The sequence below is a fragment of the Desmodus rotundus genome, chromosome 12 (genome assembly GCF_022682495.2).
Source record: "Desmodus rotundus isolate HL8 chromosome 12, HLdesRot8A.1, whole genome shotgun sequence".
In the NCBI taxonomy this organism is placed as follows: Eukaryota; Metazoa; Chordata; class Mammalia; order Chiroptera; family Phyllostomidae; genus Desmodus; species Desmodus rotundus.
Window position 1 is genome coordinate 92,420,818 of NC_071398.1, and position 27,964 is coordinate 92,448,781.

General features: G+C 43.1%; 1 protein-coding gene across 1 annotated transcript in view; it reads right to left on the reverse strand.

Annotated features, from left to right (window-relative positions):
* Positions 1-1,960: 1,960 nt before the first annotated feature.
* The window catches only part of TDRD5 (tudor domain containing 5), a 40,065-nt gene continuing 14,061 nt past the window's right edge, over positions 1,961-27,964 (reverse strand). The window contains exons 7-18 of the mRNA XM_053915471.1: positions 24,487-24,636; positions 23,206-23,414; positions 21,935-22,155; positions 16,387-16,599; positions 15,792-15,858; positions 14,436-14,636; positions 13,782-13,940; positions 12,006-12,167; positions 10,117-10,299; positions 9,207-9,347; positions 7,793-8,003; positions 1,961-2,575 (exon numbers count right to left, since the gene is read on the reverse strand). Of these exons, the coding sequence (XP_053771446.1) occupies positions 2,328-2,575; positions 7,793-8,003; positions 9,207-9,347; positions 10,117-10,299; positions 12,006-12,167; positions 13,782-13,940; positions 14,436-14,636; positions 15,792-15,858; positions 16,387-16,599; positions 21,935-22,155; positions 23,206-23,414; positions 24,487-24,636 (2,165 nt within the window). The 3' untranslated portion in view covers positions 1,961-2,327. The remainder of the gene's footprint in view (positions 2,576-7,792; positions 8,004-9,206; positions 9,348-10,116; positions 10,300-12,005; positions 12,168-13,781; positions 13,941-14,435; positions 14,637-15,791; positions 15,859-16,386; positions 16,600-21,934; positions 22,156-23,205; positions 23,415-24,486; positions 24,637-27,964) is intronic.

The window sequence follows — 27,964 nt, forward strand, 5'->3', positions numbered from 1 at the left end:
ACTCATGGACAAAACCAAGTGGGGGTGGGATCAGGGGAAGGAGGTGGGGATGGCTGGTGTGGGGAGGAAGTGGTAGTAGGGGGTAAATGCAGACAACTGTACTTGAACAACAATAAAACAATGAAAAAAAAGAGAGCTTATAACCAGGAGCTTCCTGTATGTTCTCAGCCCCATTCCCTCTCCCACACCTCAGGCCCCTGCTTCCCAGCCAGCACTTCCTGGGGACCTCAGTTACTTCTAGTAGATCCTTAACACCAAATGTGTGTGTGTGTGGGGGGGGGTCCTAAGTACTGTAGATGTCAACCCATCTTTTAAGAATAAAGTATAATTTAACTCTAAACCACGGAGATCATCTACCTATCTTTTGAACATTTCTCATTGCCGTTCCAGCCCATATATAAAGACCTAACCACTCATTTTCATGGAATCTATTAAATCTGTTCGATGCTGTTAACTACCAAACAAAGCCCGCCTTTAGGGAGAAGGTAAGTAAACAGATGGGCAGACGGGCTCTCCTAGTCAAAGCCAGGTGGGCCAACACACACGCCTCTCAAAGGTCCACTCTCACTCTGCTAACTCAAATAGGAAGGTAACTATTAATTACCTAACAGGCCTCTAAGTGTGTGAACAGATACTCAGTGTGAGCTGGCTGTCCGAGTGAGTCTTCTCCATGGGCCTTTTGCAAATGGTTAGGACTCTGACAGCCTCACACAGGGATCCCATAATCCCTCTTACTGGCGAAGTAGAAACTCCGTCGCCGTCGGGGGACCCGGCAACGGCAGAGTTCCCATGGGTGGCTGAGTGCTGTTACAGGGTGGACCGCAATTTGACCTGCTAACTGTGTAAAACTGTCTCTACCAGATTCATCTGGCCCCAAACCCAGTGACTGCCTGTAGCGGGGAGTGATGTATGTTACTCACACTTGGTTTCTTCTTTAAAAGAAGAATTCTAATACTCTAATATGCATCACTCCAAAATAAATTTTCTTGTCAACTGGTAGATCATCATTCTTAGAGATAACTGGAATTAAAAGTGAATCTAGATTTTTCAATTTTATTGCATTACACGTTTTCTCTAAGGGTTTTAAGCCAAAATCTATCAGTATTTAGAGACTCAGGGTTTAACTTTGTTTCATGATTACTTACTCCTAAGAAAGAAGTTTCAGCCAGTAAGATTTTTAAATTTAAATGCACTTTTACATCCACTCTCATCTCTCTCCCTTCCCCCCTGGACATTTTGCTGGTTACGTAGTTGAGAAGGGAAGAGGCGAGATTCCTTGTTGCACAGAGAGAGAACGAACTCCGGGCAGCTCTCCCGTTCAGAGCCGAAACAGGAGGCCAGAGGAGAGGGGCTGGAAAGGCGAGGACCTGGTTACACGCGGCAGCCAGTAATTCGCACTTCTGTCTCTGCCTCTATGTCTAAGAAGTGCTTCTGTGTTGGGTTTTTAAATTTGGGGGGTAAGTCTGGTATTTTACCACAGATAAATCAGTATCTCTTATGTTGTTTAATTTCACCTTTCAGGTCTTTTCTCTTGATGGTTTACACTATGTTTACGTTATGAGCTGAACAGAGTGTCATATAAGATGTCACACAACTGGACTTCAGAGAACACAACGTCACACAAATGCCTACATGAGCTGCTGAGCTGCTGCTACACGAAGGCCCCTGGGAACTGTGAGGGCTGCAGAGACGGCTCAGCTCAGTTTCAACTATCCGTCTCTATTTTTGTTACTGGTCTCCCAGGAACTGCCTGATACTGAGACAGCTTAATCATTTTTAATGTAAAAGTATGTATATGCCCAAAGCTTCAGGTGTAGATTTCCTTGCTGATCCCAGAACTTCAAAGAAATAATCATGGTAAGAATTCAAGCCCCGAATTCTCTCTTGATATAGAAGATTTCAAATAGAAAAAGCAGCTTTAAAATTCAGACATCCTTTTTCTGGAAATAGGGGTGGGAGGTCATTTTTATCTTACTCAATATGGATCACAAAACATTAGTTTTTCAGTTTTCATTTATCAGTCATGATAGGCACAAGAAAAACATTTATAGCAACATAAAAAAACCAAAAAATAAAAGCTCTGTTAACTACATTAAAGAAAGGTGAACAAAACTATACAGAATAAGAAATATTGTCAATAAAAATTTTTAAATTAAAACCCAACACTTACACAACAAATGGGACTATTAACACAACAAAGGTAACACAGAGTCACACAGAGAGAAAAGGCCCCCACTACCAACATACTATTTTCTTCCAGTAAGTCCACCTCAACTGGGCCTGAGGAAGCCCGAACCCAAAGCAGCAGGTTCCCTGCTTCTCCCGCCTCAGGCCTCCATCCTTTTCACGCTGGGGTACCAGTGCAGGAAGCTCCCGGATGTGGCTAAGCGGGCAGCGGCGCCTAGGGCAGCAGTGGCTGTGCTTCGAGGGATGTAGAACTTCTGAGCAGTCTGGTGCTCAGGAGACAAAATCAAAGAAAGCGGGTCCATGGCTCCGTGGCCCTCGTCTGTGAACACGGTGAGGGCATGGCTACTAGAAAAGTCTTCGCTCCTTAGGCTCTCGGGAGAGCTTTCCCCTGAAAGAGAGAGAAAGCACAAGTCTTTTCAGGGGTTCTCACACTCACCGCCTTCTCTCTCCCGTCCTGGATCTCTATAACGTGGGTCCCGACCGTCTTCTGTTAGGCGGTGACAGTTACCAAGGCAAATCAGGGGATGAGACCCAGAAACCAATGAGCAAACGGAGGGGAGATGAGGGTGAGGAATTGTGCCACAAGATACAGTAAGTCCACATCTGGATGAGGGCAAAGGAGAGAGGGGAAAGTGCCCTCTGAACGAGGAAGGAAGGTTTCTTCCTAGGACACCATAAAGCGGATGGGATGTAATTCCAGTTGCAGGGAAGAGCCTGTTTCCTTCCCTGGGCGTTCTCTATTGCCAAAGGGGCCCCGATCCCTAGTCTGTGCCAGTGTGGAAACAAAACTGACTGAGATGTGGTTGCTACGGAGTTCTAAAAATCCGGTTATCAGCCATAACACGAATTCTTTAGGAAACAGTTTCTGCTAAGGAGAACCTTTCGGGCGAAGGGGTTAAGCAGTACAAATCGGTAGCTGGAAGAGCCAGGGAGATGTGGACTGCAGCAGGGAGAATCAGTCAATAATGCTGACATAATGGGAGTGGGGCCAGGTGGGTGCTTGGGGCTGCGGGGGGCCATTCTGCACAGAACGTGGTTTTCCGGCCACTTCGCTGCACGTCTGAAACTGGTGTGGAATGATACTGAGTGTAAACTTCGGTAGAAATACAATACAAAACAAGTAAAGAAGTTAAAAAAGAACCTTTTAGATGAAATAAATTGCTGGGAACTCATGTGTCTCAGAGTTCCAAAGAGCCAAAGAAGGGAGTGTTAGGTGCTCCCACATGCTCATTCTAGACAGTTCTGCTGAAAGCAGCTGGGCTCTGAGGTGGTTATTACCTGCCCACGACGTGACAGGAGCTCTGGCCAGCACACTGCTCCCGTTAAGACAGGCCTGCTTTAGAAACACGCTCCAGGCGAGCTGAACTAGGTGCTCTCGTGCTGGCTGCCACAGGCACTGCACAGACAGCATGCCGCCTACATTTTGAAAAGCACTGCTCTACACCTTAAAAACACAGAACTTTTTTTAAATGCAGAGAAAAAAGCAGGCACAATCCAGTGTTTTATTCATCTCTGCACCTTTAGCAGTAGCTACAGTAGCATGTGTGATGAATTACGTTCAAGGAGGATTTGACAGGTTATTCTCAAAAGGGAAACTCGAATCGTTAAACTGTAGTGAACGCCCACTGGAGAGAAAAAGAGATGCTGCGTTCTGACACAACAATGTGGCTTTACTTCAGTGAGCTCAGCTGTTAAAAGGTATAAACACATGACAGCAGGGTCATCACGTGATGCAATGATTTAAAAGAGCAGCCGCACTCCTGCTCTCCGACATGGTGCCCACATAACAAGGACTGAAGAACAGTCTCTCCTAATTCAGACCACAGGAGAGCTGGGCAAAATATGCGGGACGGCAGCTTTCAGACCTGGACAGTGTGTGTACAGGGCACAGACCCCTGAGAGGGGGACGACCTGCACCTCAGCTCCCTGGGGGTGTCCCCAGGCTGTAGCATCAGACTACACTGTTCTGAAGTTAGCACTTCAGAGAGCCCGTGTTCTAGGCTATTTAAAAGTGTCCTAATTTAAAAGGGTTCAAAGTATGTTTCCTAATCACAAAATTTGATTAGAAATCAATGATGAAGACATTTGGAAAATCTCCAAATATTTGGAAATTACACAAGCACTTCTAGAAGAAAAAACTCATCAGGATAATTTTGACTATATTTTAAAATTAATGAAACAAAAATACGACGCACCAAAACTCAGGGGATACAGCTAAAGCGGGCTCATAGGGAGATCTATAGCATTAAATATTTTAATGTTTAAACTTAAATATAGCATTAAATATTCTAATATCAAAAGTGTGGTATTAAATTTATACTAGAAGAAAGGCTATGAAACAAATGACCTAAGAGTTTAACTTGGAAAACTAAAAACAGAAGAGAATACTACCACCAAAGCAAGCAGAGGAAATAATTTGGTAAAAAAAAAAATGAGAGCAGAAATCAGTGAAACAGAGAACAGAAAACAACAGAGAAGCTCAATGGGACCAAAAACTGGTTTCTTTGATAACAGTCTAGGCAGACTGATTAGGGGAAAAAAGATGTCACAAACTACCAATATAAGAAATGAGAGGGTAGATATCACTACAGATATTTAAATGGTACAGGAACATTATGAATACTTCATGACAATAAAGTTTATAGTTTTGATGAAATAGATAAAATCTATGAAGTCAAAACCACCCCAAAGCTCACTGAAGAAGAAATAAACCTAAATGGCTTTATATCTATTAAAGATACTGAATTTATGATTTAAAACCCTACAGAAAAAAACTTTAGGCCCAGAGGTCTTCACTGTTGAATTCTACCAAATGTTTAAGAAAGGAATGTATCAATTCCATACAAATTCCTACAGAAAAGAGATGAGGGGGGAAGACATCCCAGCTCATCTGATGAGGGCAGCATCCCCTGGACACCAGAACCAGCTGATGACAAAACAAGAAAACTAGAAACCAGCAGCCCTCGTGAACACAGACAAACATTCTTCACAAGATTTTAACAGAAGAGCCCATGAAACCTACACCATGATTTAGAGGCCATTATCCCAAGAATGCAAGGTTCGTTTAACATTAGAAAATCAATGTAATTCACCCTGTTAACAGACTTTTTTAAAAAAGGATAATCTCAATAGAGAAAAAAAAAGCATTTCTTTAAAGATGTTAGTTATTTCTTTTTAGAGAGAGAGGGAGGGAGGGAGAAAGAGGAGAGAAACACTGATGTGTGAGAGATACATCAGTCAGCTAGCTGCCTCTCACACGCCCCCAACTGGGGACCTGGCCCACAACCCAGGCATGTGCCCTGACTGGGAATTGAACCAGTGACCTTTTCACTAACAGGCTGGCACTCAATCCACTGAGCCACACCAGCTAGGGTAAAAAAAAAAAAATTGGTAACATTAAATATCCATTCATGATAAAAACTGTCAGAAATCTAGGAATGCACTGGAATTTCTTCAACCTGACAAGGGTATCCACAAAAACCTGGAGCTAACAGCATACTTTACTAGTATAAGACTAAATGCAACCCTGAAGGTCAAGAACCAGACAGGGGATTTCACTCTCATCTCTGCTATTCAACCCTACACTGGCGGTCGTAACCAGCACAAGAGAATGGACAAAAGGCAAAAGATTTCGTATGACATAACCTGCTTCCCCCCCACACACAGATAATACGATCATCTATAGAGAATACCAAAGACCAAACTAACAAGCTAAATTTAGCAAGGTCAAAAGATATAATGACAATATATAAAAATCAACCATATTTCTGTAAACTAGCACCAGTCAAAAATTGAAATAAAAATACCATTTATGCAATAGATTAAAAACATGAAATACCTAAATACTAGGTATACATTCAACAAAATACAAGTAACACCTGCACACTGAAAACTACAAGACTGCTGAAACTGAAGAAGACTAGAATGCATGGGGAGACAGATCCCACTCACAGGTCAGAGGATCGCTAAGAACCCCAATAAAACTGTTAGCAGGCTTCGTGTAGAAATTAGGTTAAATCTAAAATTCACGTGGAAAACGACCTAGAAGTTGAAAAAAGAACAAAGCTGTATGATTTCGAGGTCGACCACACAGCCGCGGTGATTAGGACACCGGTGTAATGACAGACACACAGACCAGCAGAGGGGAGCGGAAAGTCCAGGAATCGGTCCTCATGCATGTGGCCCACTGACTTCTGACAGAGATACAGGAAGTTTCGTGGAAAAAGGATATTCTTTTCAACAAATGGAGGTGTAATAAGTGAGTATTTATAAGCAAGCTGAGTAAACAGTGATCCTTATCTCACACTGTATTACAAAAAGCAATGAACTGAATCACAGACCTAAATGTAAGACCTACAACTATAGAACTTTTCTAAGAAAAGGTAAGAATGAATCTTACTTGGGTTAGGAAAAATTTCGACACAGGACACAAAAAGTTCAAAACTCTAAAGAAAAAAAATTCAACAAATCCTACTTCATCAAAATGAAAGCATTTGCTCTCCCAAAGATGCTAATAAGGAAATGAAGAGGCAAGCCATGAAATGGGATACCATATTTGCAATAGTATATCTGTCAAAGGGTTTGTGTCCATAATAATTTTTACAGATCAATAAAAAGAATCTAGTCCAATAAAAGCGAGCCAGTACTGGAACAGGTGATTCACCAAAAGGAGAGAAAGAGGTAGCACATAAGCACATGAAAAGATGGTCAACGTCACTGGCAAATAGGGAAACGTGGACTAAAGCCACAGGAAGATACCGCTAACACCCGCCAGGAATTTAAAACAAGATGGTCAATGTCACGTGTTGGCAAGGGCGTGGGGCGATAGGCTGAAGGTATAAATGCAAAATGGTACGGCCACTTTGGAAAACATTTGGGCAGTTCTTAAAATGTTCAACATGCAGTGACCCCATGACCCAGCAATTCCACTCCTAAATATATACTGAAAAGAAATAAAAACCATCATGTCTACTCAAAGAGCTGTATGTAATGTTCACAGCAGCTTTATTCACAATGGCAGAAATCTTGAGACAACCCAGGTGGCCAGCATCTGGGGACAGACACTGCGACTGTGGTGTATTGTACAGCTGGGTACGACTCAGAGGTAAATAGGAACACACCTTTGGTACTGGCAACAACTTGAACGAATCTCTCAAACAATTGTGCTAAGTGGGACGATTCACTTTCTTCTTCACACATAAAAACGACATACTATATGACTCCCTTAACGTGGAAGTCTAGAAAGGAAAAGTAACATGTGGAAGCCAGCGAGCAGGCAGGGCGGTAACTGCCCAGGAACGCGACGAAAGTTTGAGAGTGATGGAAACGTCCTGTACCATGAGTGTGGGGTGGTTATGAGACCCGTGAACACTTGTCAACACTCACAGAACTGTACACTTAAAGTCTGGCAAATTTTTCTGCATGTAAATGCAGTACCTCCCCAGACTGCAGGAAAAGAAGGAGAGTGGCAAAGTGAGAGGGAACAACTGACCCCACGACCTGCGACAAATGCTAGAGTCGGCATTTTTCAAATTGTGTTCTGAATAAGACAGGGTTTTTGGTCACGCGGCGAGCCACTGGGTTTTTCCATGGTATGAAAACCTACCTGAACCAGAGCGCCTTTCTGGGGAATCCACCGCAGACGGAGCCGCATCAAGAGCTGCTGCAGGGCGTGGAACCGGCCCCGTCTGCGTCTGGGAGCCTGGAGGCTCGCCCTGGCTGCCGGCGGGCAGCTGCTGGGACTGGACCAGAGACACGTAGAACTCCTCCAGCTCTGGCAATGTGGAAGAATCGGAAGAACCTTCCAAGTTGGGCTGCTGCAGAATGGGAAAAATGAGGCAAAAGCATGAAAAGTAGCGGTTACTATAATGGAAGAATGAAGCCTGTTTTTTCTCCCTTACTTATAAACAAAAGACAAATATTTTTATAGCACAAATAAATAAATCTCGTTGTTAAGAACTGAAATACTCTGCAGATAAACAAGTCCACTAACCTAGTGACTATCAATTCATTTCATAAAACACTTATTGAATACATATCATGAGCAAACATGGTACCTACCACGCACTGCCACGCACACTAAGGGAGAGTGGCAGGAAACGAGAGCCCCCCCATCCCCCCAGCACTCCGTCAAGCTCACGGCTAGCTTACTTGCATGTGTCTCTTCATTTCAACATCAGAATGACCACTTTTTTTGGCTAGGTGTTCTGTTTTTGTGCTACAGCCTCTTTCCCTTAGGACAGTGCTTTTTACCGAGAGATGGAGCAAGTCATTCAATGTCAATAGTGAGGAGGCAGAGATGTGAACTGAGTCCAGTCTATGTTCTCGGCCCCCCAGGAAGACAGGATCCTGGTCCCTAAGGAGCTCACGGCCTCCGTTAGGGAAGTGGCCGGCCTACCTACCTGCTGCAGCTGGCCTGGAGCCCGGCCTTAACTGCAACAGAAAGGGGTGAGTGAAGGCTCCTCAGAGGCGACACAATGGAGCATTAGCGAGCCGTGGTGAGAGAGAGAAAGACCAACGTCCCAAACACAGGCTGAATCTGGGCTGAGCCAACGGGGTGCCAAATTTAACACCCAAAAGTGCAGAGGCCTGGCAGTCAAGGGTCACGGTTCACACAAACTGTCCTGCTGTTTGCACGACGCTCACGAGACAGCGAGAGGCAAGCGACAAACACATTTTGTTCCGTTAGCAGGTCTGCCACCGCCAACAGGAAAGAAGAAAACAGGCCTAGGAGACCGGGCAGATACAGAGCTGAAAACTTAGAGCTAAGTGACCCAAAAGCACCTGTTTATCCCCAACACAGGTGTTTAATCAATCTTTTAATTTTAGGCTTGGGATTTTCTTCTGAAGACATGAGTGGCTGTATTAGGTTCACTAAAATTTTAAGATCAACAGATGTTGCATGTATGTGCATTCTATGAAATGGCAAGGGAGAGGTCATTAACCAGATTTTCACTCTTCAAAAAATGAGAACACTTCCTCATGCAAACCTGCAAAAGTAACATTCATTCGGCACCTACCTTTTGAATCCTGGGTGTCCCGGGACTTTTTTCCTGAGGACCCGGTCCTTCTGGTTCTTGAACTTCAACCTGCATTCCATTCCCAAGGCCTAAAGGCTGGCATGAATCATCCCATATATCTTGTGCAGAAAATCGCCAACCCTACAGAGAGAAAATTGCAACAATAAACTGAGATATAGTGCCACACAGCCCACACAGAGGATAACTTGGGCGAGGGAAAGGCAAGGAGGCGAAGCCCAATAAGCCAGAAAAGGTATTTATTAACCTTCTGTATCAGTGTGACTTTTCCTCCTTACGTGCCTGAGCCATACCCAGTACCCCAAATTCCTGTGAACACAACAGATCTCGTAAAAACAAATATGACTTATTTGAAGTATTTTCTTCAATAGTTTTCATGGCTAGATGATTTTCATGCTCATCTAGTATTTAAATTACAAGGAGAACCTTAACTGCAGACGTGTCTTTTTCATAACCAGTGGGATTATTTTAAAATTTTATGTTATTTAATTAAAATTTACATACACTCGTGCAGTTAGGGCCAATATTAGCAACTGCCCTCACTGCAGAGATCCAGAAGTTCTATTACAAGACGAAAGCAACAAACATACAGTCAGGGAGGACAGTTTGCCTATAAATGCTGAGGCCCTGGCCAGGTGCCAACAATGAAACAAAACCCGCAACGACTGAACGGGTCAGAGAGGCACAAAAAGCCTACGGTTTCTCCACCCCTGCTTCATCCTACCCCCTCCCTACCGCTACTGTCTTAGGAAGAAATCATGCATTTTTTCTGAATTATCTTCTGATAAATGACTTTGAATCCCAGAATACACAGCTTTCTCGAGGTGTGGACAATTATGTTTACACTTCTTTTTTCAGTAGTGATATGCATTATGCTTTCTCAGGGTCTAACCTTCTCTGGCGTTTCTTCATGTGACTGGTATGGCTTCTTTCCACCGTGGCTGGAGGTAAATAAGTGGGAGGCAGCATCACCTCCTGTTCCCATTTTAGCCTGCACGGGCAACCAGTTCTCATCCCAAACGTCATCACCAATGGTCACGGACTCCAGGCATGGCATTCCGGTGGGGATCTCGTCCTAGAATGCATCAGAACACAAGCGTTCCAGTTCCTGTATGAGCGCATTTTGAAATCTAGGGTTGTCATTTTCTCCTGACTCCAGATAAAGATGGCAGTCTGAATACACAATTTCTTCCTCCCTCCCTCCTGAAAGATCACCAAAATAAAATAAAAAGAGTTGAGGTATAAACTCGTGTCAAAGAGAACAGAGGAGAACAAAACACCATCTGCATTCTAGACACTGGAAAGCGGGAGGGCCGGCTGATCAAGCAATCCTGAGAAAGTGGAATCCTAAGCTTGCAGTGGGAAAAACTGAGAAGAACCTGAATTTATACCACTGATGCCACCACACAAGTGCAGAGATTGGTACACAAGGTTTTCGGAATGAGGCTCAGGTGGAAATGGAGACAGAAGCGCTGACTGAAAGTCTGAGTAAGCAGCAGCTAGATCCAAACAGAACTGAAACAGACTCACAGACACGGAGTGGATGAGCGGTTGCCAGAGGGGTGGGGGTGGGGAACTGGGTGGAAAAGCTGCAGAGATTGAAGCGTGCAGACTGGAGGCTGCAGAACAGTCCCAGGATGTACAGTACAGCCTAGGGAACAGATCCACGGCGATAACTACATGTGGTGCCAGGTGGCACTGAAGATACCCGGGGACACTGTGAAGCACAAGACTGTCTAATCACTATGCCGGACACCCGAAACCAATACAAAACAACACTGAAAGCAAACTGTGATTGAGAAATAAAAACTAAAAATGCAGAAAAAGAAAAGAGAAAAGCAGCAGCTGTTAGATCACCACATTCCCGCTGCCCCCTTGCAAGGACCCAGGAAACTGCACGTCCTCCTCCTCCTCCTCCTCCTCCTGAAAGACCAGGGGGTCTTCTCAAGGGTAAAATTGAGGGGGAGCACAAAACAATCCACGTGTTAGAGCTGACAGGAAAGTACACCAGAAGAAAGTCACCTGTACTGGATGCTGAGTTAAAAAGAAACATTAACAGTAAAGAAATAAAAGGCAGGCAGGGAAGGAAAAGTTGCCGTAACATACCGCTTGGCTGTGAATAGCACTTACAGAGTCATAGTATCAACACTGAACGGCCAGCTAACAGAAAGTCTGAAAACCACACTGGGTGGGGGAGGGAGGACAAAAAGGATATGTTTGTTTGTGGTGGGGGGAAGTCCATACGTACATACTTAAAACTGAAAAACTAAGTCACAACATAAGTATGTTATTTAATGAAAGAAATATGAGTCAATTCCAAAGCAGTAGCTAAGAGATGGAAATGAATGCCCTGTGAGACAGGAAATGCAGGGGAAGGAGTTATGGGGGATCCTAAGCTATGTGTACGTAAACATTTAATTAAAATAAAAATACGTTCTCCAAAAAAGTTGTCAATGTTTGTCCCCAATGGGTTTTCCTCACACTGTCTCTCATTCTAGTTTCCAATCACTGCATGATTCTTGAAGACAGTCCAGAGCTCTGGGACAGCAACCGACGCTCCAAAGCCAGAGGATGCCCTTGGTGTCTTGTGACGGAGGCTCTGTCGCTTGGGCTCTGGCCTTGGCGGCTGTTGAGAGGACCCGTGCCTCACCTGCCTGCGGTACTCTGACTGTGCTGAAGGCAGTGGGGGTTACCGGGCTCTTTCATCCCAGCCCCCTTCACATACGGATTATTTGGATTACGTTAATTACATTTTTAAAGGACTGTCTTTCCTTCTCTTACCTCAGTCTCTTCCTTCAGCTCCTTTAGCTCTGGGATGGAGCACTTTGCATTTTCCTTACAGCTCTTATCTTGGGTTTTCAAAGAGCTGAATTCGGAATCCTTTAACGGCTTCTCTGACTCATATTTAAGGTCAATGACAGCCTTTTCATCATTAATATCTTGCTAATAGATATGAAAAATAAATTATTTTATTTTTATACTAATGCTGTTACCAAAATCTCCAAGCCTACATTCTGGGGGAGGGAGGGGAGACTCTTTGACAATTGCTACCTTATTTTCTAACTTTATCCATGACCCTCAGTCTCCCCGTCCTGCTAAACTAGTTCAGACCGACAAACATTTACTTGGCACATGTGAAACGTGCGTAGGGTGGCTCTGTGAATTTAAATATGAGTGCAACCGGTCCCAGCTCTAAAAGAACTCAGACGTGTAGCAGGAAGACACACCACCAGATAATCACAGTGCAACCGTTAGCGTAGGGCCCTCCCAGAGCAGAACCAAACTAGGACCAGGGAAGAAGGGTGTTCTGAGAGGATGCAATGAAGGATTTAACACAAACCGCTGGGATGCTTTTTAAAAGAAGAGTAGGAAGTCCAGGGAATGAGGTGGGTAGAGGCTGGTGTGTGTGTGTATAGCATATGAGGGTCTTCATGTGTTAACATACAGGCTGGAAGACATAGGGGGGTGTTAAGATTTATCTCTTTTGCAAAAAGACGGCCTTATTTCATTTTGGGGACTGAACCATGATTATTTGAAGACATGAACAGAGTCACAACAGGATATTCTAAAAATTGTCAAGGTTGAATTCAATTCGCTGTTTAAGAACCAGGAAGTATAATTGTTCTAATCAAAATCATGACTAAGAAAAATTCAGGCTTCAGAAAGCCAAACAAGCCCAATTCATTATAAATGGGACACCGAAGATCCTTATGCCGCTTTAAACATGCGACAGTGGTCTCCCAGTAGTCAGTATGGCCTTTCCTTTTCCTTTTCTAATAACTAGGAAGCATTATTTATTATTATTTTATCTACTAAAATAATGCAATCATATCAATAACTTTTAAAGTCACATATATAAAACATACTTAAACAAAATAATATTTTGTGTCCTTCTTGTGTCCAAAGAAACAACTTTTTTGGCTCTCCACCTGAACATGCCCTATGTTCTTAGCCCAGTACTCACTGTCACGAGGAATACAAGACTCAAAGGACATGTTTACTTGTTCATTGGTTAAAAACCTTATTAACTTCTTACTATGTGCTCCACCTAAAGTGGGGGTAGGAAAGCACCAGCCTGGTAAAGTGACTGTGCAGATAAATTAAGTAGGACATATGAGTGCTTATGATAGTGCCTTGTGTATAGTATGAATTTATTTTTATTACTGCTGCTGGGATAATAATGATGATGATGATGAGTTTATTGCTATAAGTGGGAGCGTTTGGACTGGCACAGGTGAAGTCACAACAGCACGGAAGCAGCCATGGACTTGAATGGATGAGAATTTATACAGGAGGGAGCATGACCGAAGTGCAGGTTTTAACCGGCAGTTAATGGGAGACCTAGGTAACTATGAAGATCATTTCCTAGGCTTGGAAAGCCTCAGTTTCTTCATCTTTAAGATGAAGATAATTATAGTAACTATGTCACAGGGATTTTATGAAGATTAGATAATATATCATACTTCAAGTTCTATTTACAGTGCTTGGCACAGAGTAGCTACTAATTAAATGTTAACAATAAAAAGAATTCTAATCATATTTGCAAAAACTGATTACCAGAGTATATAAATCGCTCTCCTTTGACTGCGGACTTCTCTCTCGGATTTCCTTAAAATAGTGGTGCTGGGAAGGGCAGCCCAGTTCCGTCAAGGCAGCATCCTCCGGCCCTGCACTGGCCTTCGTGTACAAAGCTAAAGGGTTGAGTTCGCTGAAACCCTAGGAGAGAATAAAGAAGGAAGGGTTTAATCACTCAGAGAAAGGTGAAAAAGTTAGCACTTCATAATTTTCAAATGTTGAAGAAATGTATTACCTTCTCAAATTTAACGGTAAAAAAATTTCGATACTGAAAGTTTTTTCTAGTCAGAAAAATTATCAAGGTCAATATTAACAGTGATGCAGCCATTGCTGTCAATAATTGCAAAATAAGAGAGGGCTCTTCTTTTCTAAGAATACCTGAGAGAATTCAATGCTTTGGGGTAAATTCTCAAACAATTATTTAAAATGTAAGTATTCACAGTCTAGAGCACAGTAAGCAGAACACGTGTTTGTGGTCATCTAAACGTGAAGGGAGTGTTCTGTGTTAAGATGGCAGGAATCTCACAGGTGTCTCTAAGATAAAGGATGAATCAAATACTCTTCTGCATGAAATTCTCTTCTTGAAGTGTTGAGATTAAATAAAACATACTGCAGAACGCAGCCAAACTTCCCCACCTTGGAAGGGACGTTTTCTCGGCACACGACTGCATGGCCCTCTGCTCTCAGGACGTGGTGGAAATAGACGTCTTCGTTTGAGGACGTGTCACACAGAAAAATGTTAAGGATCCCATCAACGTATTCGTCCACTACCCCCACTAATGGCTTCAAGCCACACAACTTCTGGAACTGCAAAATAGCTGTGGATGTCCAATATTCCTGAAATATCATCAAGATAGGCGAGTCACATGGTAAACCAAAACATGAATTACAGTAACTGTGTGCAAAAACGAATTCCTGATGAACTAGAGATTACAGTGGGAGAATAAAACCATGAAAATACCAGACCACCACATGGGAGGACACTTACAATTTCTGTTCTTTTTGACCTGTGAGGGTATCAGAACCAAAGTTCAAATTTGCCTTGACAAGCAGATGCCCTTACAGCAAAAATAGTTCCCACCTTCCCTTTAATTTTGGCTTGATAATTTGTTACTCTCTTCATCAGTTTTTTGATACCTTTGGACACACTTTGAAAATATTTTATCTAGCCCTGGCTGGTGTGGCTCAGTGGACTGAGTGACAGCCTGTGAACTAAAGGGCCGCTGGTTCAATTCCCAGTCAGAGCACATGCCCAGGTTGCAGGCCACATCCCCAGGGGGGAGCATGAGAGGCAACCACACACTGATGTTTCTCTTCTCTTTCTCCTTCCCTTACTCTTTCTCAAAAAATAAATAAAATCTTTAAAAAATATATTTTATCTAGAATTTTTAGTTATTCCTGAAAGAGGACTAGTCCAGTAATCTTACTGAATCATATCTGAAAATGAACATTTTTCACCATGTAAAAATATAAATTTTTTCTACAATCACATTTTAAATTATTCTTCCTTTATCCTGAGCACGAATATGGATCCCCACCTCGGGTTCCTGTCTATCTCTCTGACGACACTCATCCCGCACCAACTCCAGCTCCTCCTGCGTCACGTAGCCAAAAAGAACCAAAACTCCTCTCCTCAAACTGGGGATGTTTTATGCTGCTCTCCTTTTGCCTGCAGAATCTTCTCTTCTGTGTCCTGTTATAGTCTTCGTCTTCCCTCAAAGCTCTGCTCAAGCGCCACCTCTACTATGCGGCCTTCCCTGATTACCTTGAACAGAGGTGTGTACTCTTCTTTGTACGCCTCTACCACACACAGTGTCAAAAATCGGACAAATATGACACAGTGCAACTATCTCTGTCTACACGTCTGCCTTCCATGTCACCTGCAATGACTTCTGTAAGGGTTCATCCCATGTTTTATTTTCATATCCTGAGAACCTAGAACTGTTCCTGGCATCAAGTGCTTTCCGATTAAGGGAGAACAAGCACACCCACCTCTACCGGTCTCACCCAAGCCAAAGAACAAGGAATAGCCTGAGCTGGAAGCTTTGTGTAGCAGCACCTGCAACAGATAAGCAAATATATGAATATTTAACCATATTTTTAAACTGCATGTGATGGAGTTTCTAACTCACTCCTTGATTTTAGATATTCACACCATTTTAGAGTATTTTGTTCATGCATTTTAAATTAATGTCTTAACCCCTTAAGCCATCTAAGACAAAATGATAAAATATAGTAGTTTTTGGAAGCCATGCTATTAAAATATAGGTAGGAAGAGTGTAAGCTTCATGCTATATCAATGCAACTCGTTAACATAACCCAAAGAACCCTTTTCTTAATAAGAGGTTGAAGTTTAGTCTCATGGTCCATTCAGATTCACGGTCATGTGAAAGAAGGCACAAGAGATTATAATCCAACTGTGCAACTAAGCGACCATTTGCCAAGCCTGCACCAAGAGTGACGAGGGATGGTGAGGAGGGAAGGCTAGAGGGAGGAAGGCAAGAGAAAACAAAGAGATCCTAAGCCCACAGAGCTTCGGCATTGTGATTTGAAACGTAAGTTGTCCTTATTAAATTTGTTAACTCACTTGAGGAACCTCAGGGAGGACTTCTGGACAGTTCCAATGTTGCCGAAGTCGGGGTAGAACACTTCAACTTCCTGCTTCCCGAGGACTCGATGGATAACCACCCGATACCACCACTTGTCCTCAGAAATCCTTACACAGCAGAGGTGTCCCGGCTGGATAAAATGTTCTGGCATGACGTATCGATCGGAAACCAGCTGATTAGAGTAACAGCGCCTGTGGAATTCCACAATATGGAAACCCATAGGGGAGGAAAAATTAAAGATCGTTTTTACTGATGTATCAAAAGTAAGAAAGTGGGCAAAAAGCAACAACAACAACAAAAATCCTCACTTTTTCTGATTTGTTAATGCTTATTAGTACCAATTAGTTTTATTTTCCTTTTTCTTACCCAAATCCCTTCTCTTCATCAACAAACGTTTTCAAATAGAAACTTAAAACTCATTTTATCTCAAATTCTCTGCAATCCAGCTTCATCCCCCGGAACTTCCTAAAATGGACGTTTTAAAGTCGCAGATGGTTTGTCAATTCCCAAATCCGACAGCCTTTCTCCTCGGCTGTCAGGACACTCGGGCTCTCCGCAGGGGGACCCCATCCCATTCTCTCACATACTCCGTCCTACTCTGATCCCAAGACACTCTTCTCCTACTGCTACCTGCCCACAATTATTCCTTTACTGGCTCTGTAACTGCTTCAAAAGTCTGGGTTCTCTGGGGTCTTGTCTTCAGGAAGCACAACAAAATAAGAGCTCAGGCTTCAAACCCAGTAACCTGCGTTCACATCCTGACTTCATCGTCTGTTTACTAGCTGTGTGACTTGACCCTTCTGTGCTTCAGCTTCCTGGCTGAAGATGGGGGGTGGGGGGTGGTAATCAATCCTTAGTTATAATATGGGAATGTTTAGCACAGAGTCCAATATAGTAAACTCTCAAATATTAACTACTTATTATCATCCTTGCCGTACACCCTCTCATCCATTTTTGTATCTTATACTGCTACTGTTAAATTGATGATTCTCTTCTTTTTTGTTAAGAAAAATAGAAACATTTACTGAACAGGATACAAGAAACATTGTATATAGGACAATGACACCTCAATCCCCTTCAAAGCAGGCACCTTGGGACCTCACACAGTTCTCCCAATCGCCATCAGCTGCTCCATCATATTTTCCTGAATCTCACTGATGGTCTGAAATCTCTTCCCTTTCTTCCTTTTCTCTGTAGGGGTGGGATTTTTTTTTTTTTAACAGTTAATATTATTTACTACTAGTGTCAGGTGAACAGCTTAGAGGTTAAACAATCACATACTTTAAAAAGTGATCCCCCAATATTTTAAGTACACACCTGGCACCACACAGTTACTATTCTGTTACTGACGTCATTCCCTATGCTGTACTTTACAACCCCATGATTATTTGGTAATTCCAATTAGTACTTCTTAATCCCTTCACCTTCTTCGCCAAGCCCACCAAACCTCCTCCCCTCAGGCAACCATCAGCCTGTTCTCTGTATCTATGAGTCTATTTCTATTTTGTGTGTTCGTTTATTTACTTCTTTAGATCCCACATGTAAGTGGAATCATCCCTAATTTAGACCCTGCATACCTTCTGTGCTTTAAGACATTAATTCCAACTGTATGGAAAAGACACTAGTTATCCCCCAATTTTCATTCTTCTATCTTCTGTCCGTAGTAATAGAATACCTATTTTTAACCGAGTGTGTGACCATTCAGATTTCCCAGGCTCCCTTACATCTAACAGCTGTGGCTAGGTGAATACTACATTCAGGCCAATGGAATGTGAGAAAAAGGAAAGTGTGCACGATTAAGATGATGAATTAATGTGTATTTTACCACAGTTTTTAAAAAAGTGAAGTCCAGAGCCCTGACAGGTGTGGCTCAGTGAATTGAGCACCAACCTGCGGACTGTGGGTCGCCGGTTCGATCCCCAGGGCACATGCCTGGGCTGCGGGCCAGATTCCCCACTGGGGGCAAACGAGAGGCAACCACGCATTGATGTGTCTCTCACACATCTATGTTTCTCTCCCTCACTTTCTCCACACTTTCCCCACTCTCCAAAAATAAATAAATAAAATCATTAAAAAAAAGTGAAGTGTGGAAATATACCTTGTGTCTTTCAAAGAAAAGGGGGATGCCTCCAAGCCCTGCCCCACTTTTCCCCTTCCCCACTGGCTGGAATGAAGAAGTCCAAGTGGATCTGCTGGCGAGTTATATCCTGGACCGTATGGATGGGCCAATATACTGTCTGGGGCACCAAGACAGAAAACACCTGGAGCTATACTATTGGTGTACATTGCTCACACACGGACTATTATGGGAAGAAGAAATAAACATTTATCTGCATGCTGCTATGGCTAAGTTTTGTCTCAGCAACAGTGGCTACACCTAGTCCTAGTATTACCCACTCAGCATTGCCAGTTCACTCTGTCACCTACATGCACTATGTGTAAATATCTAACTTGTAACCTCAGCTCACACCTACCTAATCTCCAAACTCAGCACAGCTTTCAGATGCTCCTTTCCTCTCTTATCCATCTCAACCACTCAGACTCGACAATTTCACTTTCCTAATTTCTCTCCAATCTCTCTTCCTTTCCACTCTCTCTCTCTCACCAACACTAGCCTATTAATGACCCTCCTCCCCATCACTCCATCCATCCTCCACACCGCAGCTAGAGTTATCCTTCTGAAATACAGACCTGTGGATGTTCTTTCTTTCTTAAAACTGTCTACAGCAGGGGTCCCCAACCTCCAGGCCATGGACTGGTAGTGGTCCGGGCCTGTTAGGAACCAGGCCACATAGCAGGAGGTGAGCCTGAATGTAATGTGCTTGAATCATCCTGAAACCATCTTCCCACCCCTGGTCCATGGAAAAACTGTCTTCCACGGAGCTGGTCCCTGATGCCGTAAAGGTTGGGGACCGCTGGTCTATAGAGTAAGTCAAACTCCCTTCCTGTAGTGCTCACACTCTAGTTCTTCCCTTCCTTCCTGTTTCACATGCAGTCACTATCCCCCCAACCTCACCCAGCCGTGACTCTACTGCCCTACTTGTTGTCCCCAGAGCACACGGCTCACCCCTTCGTTAATGCTGGCCTCCGTCCCTGTGATTAGACCTCCGCACGCCCACTCACACCTCCTTGGCTGGCAAACTGTCACTTGTTTTTGAGGCCCAGCTCAAGTTATCTCCTTTGTGAAGCTCTGCTCTGCCTTGCCCCACAGAACGACCGCCTCACGTAGCACACCCCTTACCACTCATTTATCTCCCCAGCTCATCAGAATGTTCACAGAGGCAACGACCTCCACAGTGCCTCCTGGTACTGCCAGCACCTCCGTGTCCCAACAGCAAGCAGCAGCAGCAGGTCTGGCATTCATAGTAACAGTAGCCAACGTTCCAGCTGGACTCTGTCCTAAGTACTTACACGTTCACGACTCCATGAAAAAGGCACTATCATCATCATCATCCCCATTTTGGAAATTAGAAGACCAGGCCAGAGGAGGAAAGTCACTTCAAGGTCACTGAGCCAGCCAGTGAGCTTTGAGACAAACACTGAGCCTTACAGGCATCCTGAAGTGGGATGTGTGAGATATTTTTACCGAGTGATTACTATGTGTTCTTGGGTGGGAGCTGAGTACAGAATGTGGTGAAATTTTAAACAGAAAAAAAAAAAAAACCCAAAACGTGAAAGGCTTTTAGAAAGAAACAAAATAAATAATTAAAATATTTTACATGTGACACCGGTGTAAAAATTGGACATCGTTGTTCATGAATAAATATAAAGTTACTGAAAATGCACACATTTTACCTGGTGTTTATTAACAAAGGACATCATTTTTCAGAGAAAAGGGATAATCGAGAGCAGCGGTTCTCCAAGTGTAGTTTGCAAGCCCCTAGAGCCCTGATAATACCTTTTTAAGAAGATATGTGTTAACATTTGCATCGATGGTGTGGTGGGTAACACGCCAGGTGGCTTAGCTGAACCAAGGCAGTGGCACCGAACCTTAGGGGTAGTCATTTACTTGTCACTTTCCTAGTGGTCATTTATTTGTCAATTAATAAAAAAAAGAAAAAAGCAGCTAATTTCACTTAAAAATGGCCTTGATAAAAGCAACAAAAACTGTTAAAGTTATTAAATCTCAACCACTGAGTGGCTGTCTTGTCAACACTCTCCGTGACAAAAATGGAATATTACTTTACTTGGAAGATAAACTAGACGTTCTTTCCACGGACACCATTTTTACTTGGAAGGACCGCTAACCAACTATGTTTCCTCGGCCTTGGGGATTTGACACATTTCTTTCAAAAATGAAGTGAGCCTGTCCCTTCAAGGAAAACATCGACAATATCTTTGTCAATGGTCAAAAACAAAACTTTCAAACGAAAATCAGAATTTGGGGAATGTTGCATTCACCACCATCAGCTTGACGGCTTCCTAATACTTTTCTGATGAGATCAATGAAATATTAATGAAGATGATTTTTAAAAAATATTATGTGATAAAACATATCAACATTTGAAAGATCGATACAACTCAGTGAACCATTACTTTCCAAATGGCCAATGCAAGATGTTTTAAATCATTGATGGGGGCAAAAGATCCATTCGGGGTCAGTTTCACTGAGTCCACACTTACAACAGCCCTGTGACTGCTTTAGTACTCTGCTATTGCTGTCCTGAACTTCTTAGTAACTTTTAAACAAGGAGGCTTGCGTGGCTTTGCACTGGGGCCTGCGATCACACAGCCAGTCCTGGATCCATTCAAAATGCAAGGGCAGGACACAGTCGAGTATAAAAAGTTCAAATTCCACACTGCAGCCAAACTTCAAGAAACTCCTCCCTGTCGAGTTTTGGTATATTATCAAAGAATATTCATAATGTTTTGAAAAGGCTATTAAAATACTTCTTTTCCAAACTATGTGTCGCGGTCAGGTCAGGTGTATTCCTATACTTCAACCAAAACAACATTCTCAAGATCCTAAAGACAGAAGCAGACATTAAAACATCTAATTTTCTTCTATTATTTCAGATATTAAAAAGAGATCTGCAAAAATGTAAACCAATGCCATTCTTCTAATTTATAAAAAATTATTTTCATAAAAATGTTGTTCATATTCACACAAATGTACTTACCATTATTTTTAAACAGAAGATATATTTTTTATTTTATAAAAAATAATTTATTTATTTTATTTTTAGAGAGAGGGGATGGGAAGGAGAGAGACATCAGTGCGTGCTTGCCTCTCACACATCCCCAAATAGGGACCTGGCCTGCAACCCAGGCATGTGCCCTGACTGGGAATTGAATCGGTGACCCTTTGGTTCACAGGCCAGCGCTCAACCCACTAAGCCACACCAGCCAGGGCTAAACAGAAGATATGTTTAAATTTTTGCAGTTTTAATTTCCATATGATAAATATCAATAAATGAAAGCTCTCTTGGATCCTTAATTTATAAGAGTCCTGCATCCCAAATGTTTGAGAACTACTGATTCAGAATGAAGTACATGAAAAGTACGCCGAAAATAATAGACTCCTACCGCATTTCAATCATCATGTCTTCAAGTAACTCCGATGAGTCCCTGCTGTAGATTCGGATGTAGAACTGACTAGGAGAGATGATGTACTCCACAAAGACTCCCACAAGGGTACTGGTATCTAACGGTGGCAGTCTGCATAATTTCTTGTCCCGCACAGCGTCTGGTGGGATATCGTGACTGGCCATTGCCATGTTGAGCTGTGATTGGTCGATTTCTACTTGCTACAAGTTGAAAAAGAAATCAAAGAAGCCACCATAAATCTTTGGGTGACATCTCAAACTCTACAACATTTCTCAGAGTATATTTCATGAGTCACCTGTAACAGAATCACCCAGGAAATTATAAATATGAAGAGTCTTAGGCTTTAGCCCACACTTGCTAACTCAGAATACCTGGGAGTGGGGCCCAGAAGCGCGCATTTAAAAATTCCCGAGGTGATCCTTAACTAGGTCAAAATATGAAAACTACTGCCTTGTGATATTAGGTAAAGAGTTAAAAATGTGTCGCACCGCTACCATATACAAAACTAAGCACCTGGTCCTTCAAATAGTCAGGTTGAACTAAGGCAGATTCTCATCCTACCCAACCTTACTGAAAAAGGTAACTTGAAAGAATGGACTAAATTTCAGACTAGTCTTATAATCAAAAATAGGGTTTCTCAGCGCTCATTCTAAATTGTTTTCCTGTAGGCCTTCCTATTGTCCAGAAAACACAGTAGGCTCTCCTAACAAAATGTTTTCCTTCCATGAAAGAAGCAGGTATAGAGGGTAGGAGGGAAGGAGAGTAAGCAAGTCATTCCTCAGTAACAACGAAGTAACAGAGAACACGGAAAGGGAGAATTTGTGCAGAGGCCTCACGAAGGAGGAAAAATCAAAGCTCCCCATACTTGAGGAGAGGGGCGGGGCAATTTGCAGCCGCGGCTGAGCCTACAGCTAACACAACGCTCCCGATTCTTCCCTCTAAAGCAGCACAGCATTTGCAAGTCTACATTTTGAAAAATGTGGACAGAGAATCAGCAATGTCTTCTTGAGAGAAGTCGATTCTCAAAGCCATGTGAAAACTTTAAAACGAGACTCGAGAGAAAAAAAGATTGAAAACCAGAACAAAAGCTGCAGGAAGTGACTTCACACCAAAGCTCTGGACTCTTCCAAGAAATCAAATACCCGGGAATAAGACTTTTCTAAAACAGAATTTTGGTTTCAGGAGCCATGCGGTCACTTGCTCTCCCTAACGCTGAGTCCCCAGTGCACAAGTCCGTAAACCTTACTCACCAGCTGCAACGGCTTCACCACCAGGTTAGGCTTCTTGTAAATCTTCTGTTCCAGCTCTTTATGATTTTTAAAAGACCAAGCCCACGTGTTCTCCTTAAGAGCAGCAGTAGATGATGCATTTCTAGGGGGACTAGAGACACAAGTTTTGGCTTCTATTTTCTTATCTGATTGAACTGAACATGTATTTCTCCCTGATGAAACCGCTCCATCTGAAATGACCAAGAGAGTAGCCTAAGTACAATGTATCTGTTGAAGCATTTCTGTAACCATCACTAACCACATCGTCTGTGCCAGGCACTGGGGAGACAGGGATAGGTGAGAGATACAAACCCATCTTTGCAGAGCTGTTCAGTATGGAGACATATAAGGGGAGTTCCAGGCAGGAACAAATCAAATTAATTACATTGGGGGGACAGGGAGATTCTCGTAAGGCTTCTTACACTCTGGTGATCAGTTGTTTACTTTTCAACCTTCTGGTATCAATTTGTTTATTCTCCAGATTCAGCAGTGAACATTCGTTGTTGCTTAATGTAGCATGTATGTGACTACTTAGCAGTCTACAAAGTGCTGCCTTCCTTTTTAGGGAATTCCCAAATCAATCTCATATTTTGTTCAAATTTAAACGTATATGATGATTACAAGAATTTGGCACATTAAAACCAACCCCACATACATCCTGAAAAATAATGGCTCCTGAAAAATAAATTAGTAAGTGTACAAAGAAGCAGGTACAATATTTATTATCACTGTATTTTTTTGTAATAATGAAAAATGGATACAGTCCACATGTCCATTAATGGGAGGTTCAGTGAATTATTATGTAGTCACATAGAAGAATTATGTGTAGTTACAAAGAATGAACTTGACCTACATGTACTGATATGGAAAAACATCCACATGTATGATGAAGTATAAAAAGCAAGGACATATACATTATTTATATAATACTGTTTTGCATAAGAAAAGTTTGTGTATGTTATAAAACTATGTTACATAGAAAAGGTCCATAAAGAGACCTACGAAAACTACTTACCTTTAGTTGCCGCCTCTGCATTGCTGGAATTGTTTAAACAAGCAAATATTACTTTTAAAAACCTAGCTATGCTTACAGATACAATGAAAAAAGTCTGGAAGGCTATAGCAAAATTCTAACATTTTCAAGGCTAATGTGTGATCTGTTTGGTTATAACAAAGAATCCTACACGACCAATGCCGCCTTCTTCCTTGTCCCTATAGGGACAACTAAAAATCAGGTTAGCTGCGTATCGTAATTCAACTCACCACGTGGTAGAGGCTTCAGATCAGCATCAAACAGCAGTAAGTCTTGCTCTCCTTCTCTGAACTCCACGTAGAGAATGTCACTAAGAGCCCCAACGAGTTCTATCACATTTAAGAAGCCCAATTTTTTTGGTGAAAGCTGCTCTTTAAAAACTACCTGTCACAAAAAAAGAAAAAAAAGGAATGACATGAAACAGCAATGTTAGATAACAGAAATATAACCCATTCAGACACCCTTGGACTTAGTTTTAAATAGTTAAGGACCAAATTAAATAGGTTTAATTTGGACTTAGCCAAGCTAAACGTGTAAGGATCAGTGAACTTGGGTGCTACATGTGTGTATAATACAAACCAAGAGACCTATCATCCCTTACTATAAAACTTGTAAGCCAAGGTCAAATTCCTTTCAGAGCATATGGTTAACTGAAGTGAAAAATCAGGAGACCCTTTTACCTCTCATTTTTAACAATGTCTGACTATAAAGCATACATCTTTTTTTTAATGAGGGGAATGCACAAGATACAAAAACCATAATAAAGCTGTTGACAGCTTATTTGCAGGAAAAGAGTATTCACTACCATTTTAACACGCAATAAAGTATTTTAAAAATATTTCCTTAAAATCGTGTCTATTTCACCCTGGAAGCTGGGATAACCAACCAGGTGTCAGTGCATTTCCTACAGTATACTGTTTGGTTTTCTTGTGGTGGAAAAGAAGAAAAATTATATTAAGTATATTACAAACAGAAGAGAATATACACAAAATACGTACTAAATATGTTTTTTCCTTCATGATAATAATGCTGCCTACAACTGTTATTTAGAACAAGCACAAACTTTTCACTATACAAACAGGGCAAACAGGGGAGAAAGACGCCTTCCTGGGAAAAGGCAGGAGGAGTGGGTGAGAGGGAGGAAGGCCAAGGTTGGAGGCAGCAGTGACTCTGCATGTGGGTGCTGCCAGTTTCGGGGGGGGGGGCGGCGGGGTCTGGGGCCTGGCAGACCTGTCAGGTGGGGTGGTGGGAGGCGACGTGGTGTCTGTGACTCATTCAGGGGAAGGGCCGGGCTCACCGTGGTAAAAAGAACTGTGGGTTGGCGTCTCAGAGGCGGTGGTGGTGGCAGGACCTTGACTAGCAGGACACGAGGGTGACCACAAGCTGCCGGTTGTCCGGCCGAGGCCGTGACCGCGACCGCGTGGCCTGGGCTGGTGGTGTCCTTGCAGGCAGTGGGCGGCAGACAGGGAGGGCTCGGGCGGGGGTGGGGGGGCAGTGTCCTTCTCTCTACACCAAGGGTGCCCGGCGCAGACGCCCAGGCCGGGGCACAAGGGGAAGCGACTCTCCGTGCCTCACCACGGGCCTGAAGGCAGACAGCCGGCTTCTCTTGTGGTCCGGGATCTCGAACCAGAGCGGTTCGTCGAACTTCCTTTTCCCTTTATTGCACTGGCTGAGAGCCTTCAGCACAGTCTCCTTGGCACAGGGGTCGGGGGGCTCTTCGGGGGGCGGACATATGTAGAAGTTCGGTTTGCTCCCAGGAGGGGTGATTTTAATAGTCACCGGGCTCTGGACGCGTTGGAGGCGGCGAGGATACCAGAGCTGCTGCTTCAGCATGCTCTTCGGGGTGCCGGAAACATCCAGCCCCATGGCGGCCAGGCCGGGTGGCTGGCTGGGAAAGTGCCTGCAAACGGCGCACATCCTCGCCCCCCGGCTTTCCGCACAGTCTCCGCCCGACAGCGCGGGCTGGGGCTGCGTGGGGACCCAGCGCCGCCGTTTCGGGTGGATGCAGGGGTCCCGGATCTGGTCCGGGCGCCGCTGGCGAAGGGAGGGCATGGACTCGAGGGTCCTGCGCGCTCGGGCAGGGGGCTGTAGTGTGGCATTGGCTGTGCTGCGGCACCGGCCCAGGTAGCTGCTCAGGTAGATACCCATTATCGCAGTGAAGCCGGGTCGGCGTAGTCAAGGGCGACAGGGTTCCTAGACGTTGCTGCCTTTTGGAATCTTGAAGCCGGACCACCTACGTTTGTGACGCCCCTGCGCGCGTCACAGCTACGCCCACGGACGGGGCATTCCCGGCCACACACCGGTTGGGTTCAAGCTGCACTGTGAACTGTTAACTTTGCCCTTGTTAATAAGCCCTCCCATTAAAAATTCAAACTCTTAATGAAACTTCCATCTCCCTGACCAAGGTTAAAGCAGATGAGCTAAACATATTAGGTTTACATAAGTATTGCTCTCTTCCTGTGACTAGGAGTTAGTGGGACATCCAAGCTCCGACTTTATTACCTTGCGGGCTACCGACAGGAACACAGAAGGCAAACCCTCTAATACAACGCATACTTGCTGCTCGAGTGATGGTCTGAGATTTGACTCAACTCCTGACTCAACTTCCCCCAGGGGAGCCTAGTATCCGACAGGGGACGGTTTAAAAGGGTCACTCAGATCCTACTACAGCCAGTCACAAATATTCCAAGAGAAAAAGAATTGGTAGAGGACATGGGAAGGGTGCTGGTGAATTGGGCTTAGTATCTATTTCTTTGTACATTACGTGTGTGTGATGGTTTCTTTCCCTTTCATGTTCATTGGTTACTTCAATGGTTTCTCTACCTTCTCAGTAAGCACTATGACTAGGCAATTCAGTTGAACAAAAGGCTAGTTTGGAAAGGATTTTTAAATATAATTTATTAATTTTTTTTAATAAGTGATACTCAAAAGTCTCAAAAAGGTATACAGCAAAAACAGTCTCTGCCCCACACCAACCCATCGGTCACCCGAGAGATCGCCTCCCTGGAGGTGACCGTTATCACCAGTTTCCTGTGCGGTTTGCATCCCCCAATTTCATTGTAAATACTGTCTGTGGATTTCTGGTTTTGCCATCCGGTTTCTCTCTCCATCTTTACGTGGAGCTTCAGGAAGATCCAAAAACTATACTGCTAGTTACTATCCTCCCTTCAATTGGCAATTTAATAAGGGATTTTGAAAACTAGCAGACTGTTCACCAGGTATTTCAAGAGGACAAACCATATAGGTAGCTACACATCATGTTCAATAAAAAAGGGTTAGCAGATGTTTCTACAAATTACAATAAAGGTTAAATTAAGTCTAAACTTAGTAGACATTTATAATCATAAAATTGAATATCTGCCTGTTTAGTAAGATCTTCCCTGTAACATTAAAAGGTTTGTTTTAATTTCTCCAGGATTGTTGACTTGTAACCTTAACACCTTAAATTTTTATTACAGGAAGCTACATTTGGTGAAATGTTTGTGACAGAAAATTGTTCACTCTGAGCTGTGTGAGTCTGGCACAGGAGGTTGATTTTACCAATAAATTTTGTGAAAATTAAATCATATTCTATTACTTACAGACTTTATTCTGTAGTTTCACTAGATAAGTAGTAACTTTACTTATTAATCCAAAAAACACCAAAGGCCTTTGTTATAGCTTCTCCCATGTACCTACTTGAAAAACACTCTGTGGCTGTAGAAGATA